Source organism: Apodemus sylvaticus, chromosome 2 (assembly GCF_947179515.1).
Source record: "Apodemus sylvaticus chromosome 2, mApoSyl1.1, whole genome shotgun sequence".
NCBI lineage: Eukaryota > Metazoa > Chordata > Mammalia > Rodentia > Muridae > Apodemus > Apodemus sylvaticus.
In genome coordinates this window covers 83,212,063-83,214,213 of record NC_067473.1, presented here as the reverse complement: position 1 = coordinate 83,214,213, position 2,151 = coordinate 83,212,063, and the positions used below count along the sequence as shown (strand labels likewise).

Below are 2,151 nucleotides of genomic sequence, written 5' to 3'. Positions count from 1 at the left end.
GAAAGAGATTTGATGTGGAAATATCAACTTATGTGCAATTAACTTAAAAACTCTATAGCACTTAGCAACAGAAAGGTCAAAACAATGTATATGTGTAACACAACAAATTTTAATTAGATCATATGAAGAATCCTGCTTTGCTATCTAAAATATTAATTGTTAATTTTAAGGAAATTATGTATGTATGCATTTATTCATTCATTCATTTATTCATTTAAATCTCAACCATGTTTTCTCTCACAGGGTTCTACCCCCATCCCTCATCCCTCTTTCATCTGAGAATGTGCCCCACCCCATTGTATTACCCCACCTGGGCACATAAAGTCTCTGCAGGGTTATGTGCATCCTCTCCAGCTGAGGCTAGACAAGGCAGCTCTGTTGGGGAATTGATTCCATGACAGGCAGCAGCTTTAGGAAAAGGCAACACTTGTTGGGGGAATTCACATTGAGACTGAGCTATACATCTGCTACATATGTTGCTAGGGCCATTAAAGTTAAAAAAGAAACTGTATTTTAGAAAAAAAAATATTTGGTGCTCTACAGAATGATTTCTTAGAGCCATCTAAAGTCCAGTTTCAGGGATACCTGAACATCCATAACATGTTCTCACCTCTGTGGATACCAGGAATGTACAAATACATACATGCTGGCACAACACTCACAGATATAAATAATTAATAAATTCCTAGGCTTTTAAAGAAATGAAAATGTCTTTTTAAAAAAACTCTGGTGCTGCTTTGAGTGCATGTTTTTCAGCATAATTATTATTCTGTTATCAGAACTGATTTGTACCAAAGGCGTAATTGTGGGATAGGCATACATCACAAACTTCTGAACCCTTAGGATGACTGGGTCGTACATCCACAACAGGACTGAAGTGGATGAGATGATGAAATCTACCCAGTAAATGACCACAAAGAAAACCACCACCAGCAAGATAGTTTGGGTGGCTCTTTTCTCAGGGGATGCTCTAAGGTGGCTGATGCTATGAAGATGCTTGCATTGCCTCCGATGCCTGAACAAGATAATCACCATGTATGTGCTTGTGGTCAGCATGACTCCTACAAGAAATACATCTCTGGAGGTTGATATTGTAAAAATCAGTCCGCTGATGATGTAGTTCATGGGTAAGAGTGAGCAGGATTTAGTGACCTGCATCTGGTTAGTCTCACTCACATTAGTATAACCGCGAACATAGAAGATCCGGTTGCTGCTGTAGGACAAATTTAAAGACCAAATACCCAAGAAAACATAGATCATGCATTTTTTTAGTTTTTGTTTACAATTCACCAACAGTGATGTATTGGGACTGACAGTGACAGCCTGGAACACACTCAGGAGGCAAGTCATACAAATAGAGAGGCCTCTCATCACTCTGCTTAAATAAAAAGTTGCCTTACATTTGAAGTCATTATCAATGTTCAGTGACTCAAATATGTCTGTTATCAACAAGTCCCCTCCAATGAGGAATATCATTATGTGAATAAAGGTCAGTTGACAGTAGATCAAGTCCGTGGGCTTAGGTCTGTGACCTATGATTATGAAAATATAGAAACAAAGAAGAAACATATTGGCTAAGACTCCAAGTCCAGCTTCGACATAAAGGACATTCTTGAATGAGGACATAAGAGCATAGTGGAAATTAATTTCACATATCTGAAAAAAAATAGAGTATAAATCAACTTGTGATACACTGGATAATAATACTATATCCTCATTTTATTTTCCTTACTAGTTGAAGATTGGCTTGTCTCTTTACCTTTTTATGTTCTAGATCTTACATTATAGCCTACATTTTTATGTCTTTTATGTATCTCCTGTATACTGCAATATTATAGACAATAAATATGTTCACACATATTTATACAGAATACATAAATTGTGAGCTTTTATTAACCTTGACCCTCACACCTTAGAAATCCAATCCTGTTGATTTGCATTGCTCCATTTCCTCCTTAACCCCCAAAACACACAACATTAATCACTTTTGTGTTCCTGAATAAAACATGTGGATTTGGAAAATCGTTAACAAAAGATCTCAAAAATATTGAGGTGAGTATGTAATTTTACTGATCTATTTTACAACCATCTATGTAATGATTTATAATTCTAATGCTTTATATGAATATGATTTATAATTCTAAGCATAGT

At 35.9% G+C, this 2,151-nt stretch overlaps 1 protein-coding gene across 1 annotated transcript; it reads right to left on the bottom strand.

Annotated features, from left to right (window-relative positions):
• Positions 1-693: 693 nt before the first annotated feature.
• Positions 694-1,626, bottom strand: LOC127678670 (putative vomeronasal receptor-like protein 4). Its single transcript, XM_052173805.1, has one exon. The coding sequence runs from the start codon at positions 1,624-1,626 to the stop codon at positions 694-696; it is 933 nt and encodes a 310-aa protein (XP_052029765.1).
• Positions 1,627-2,151: the final 525 nt, after the last annotated feature.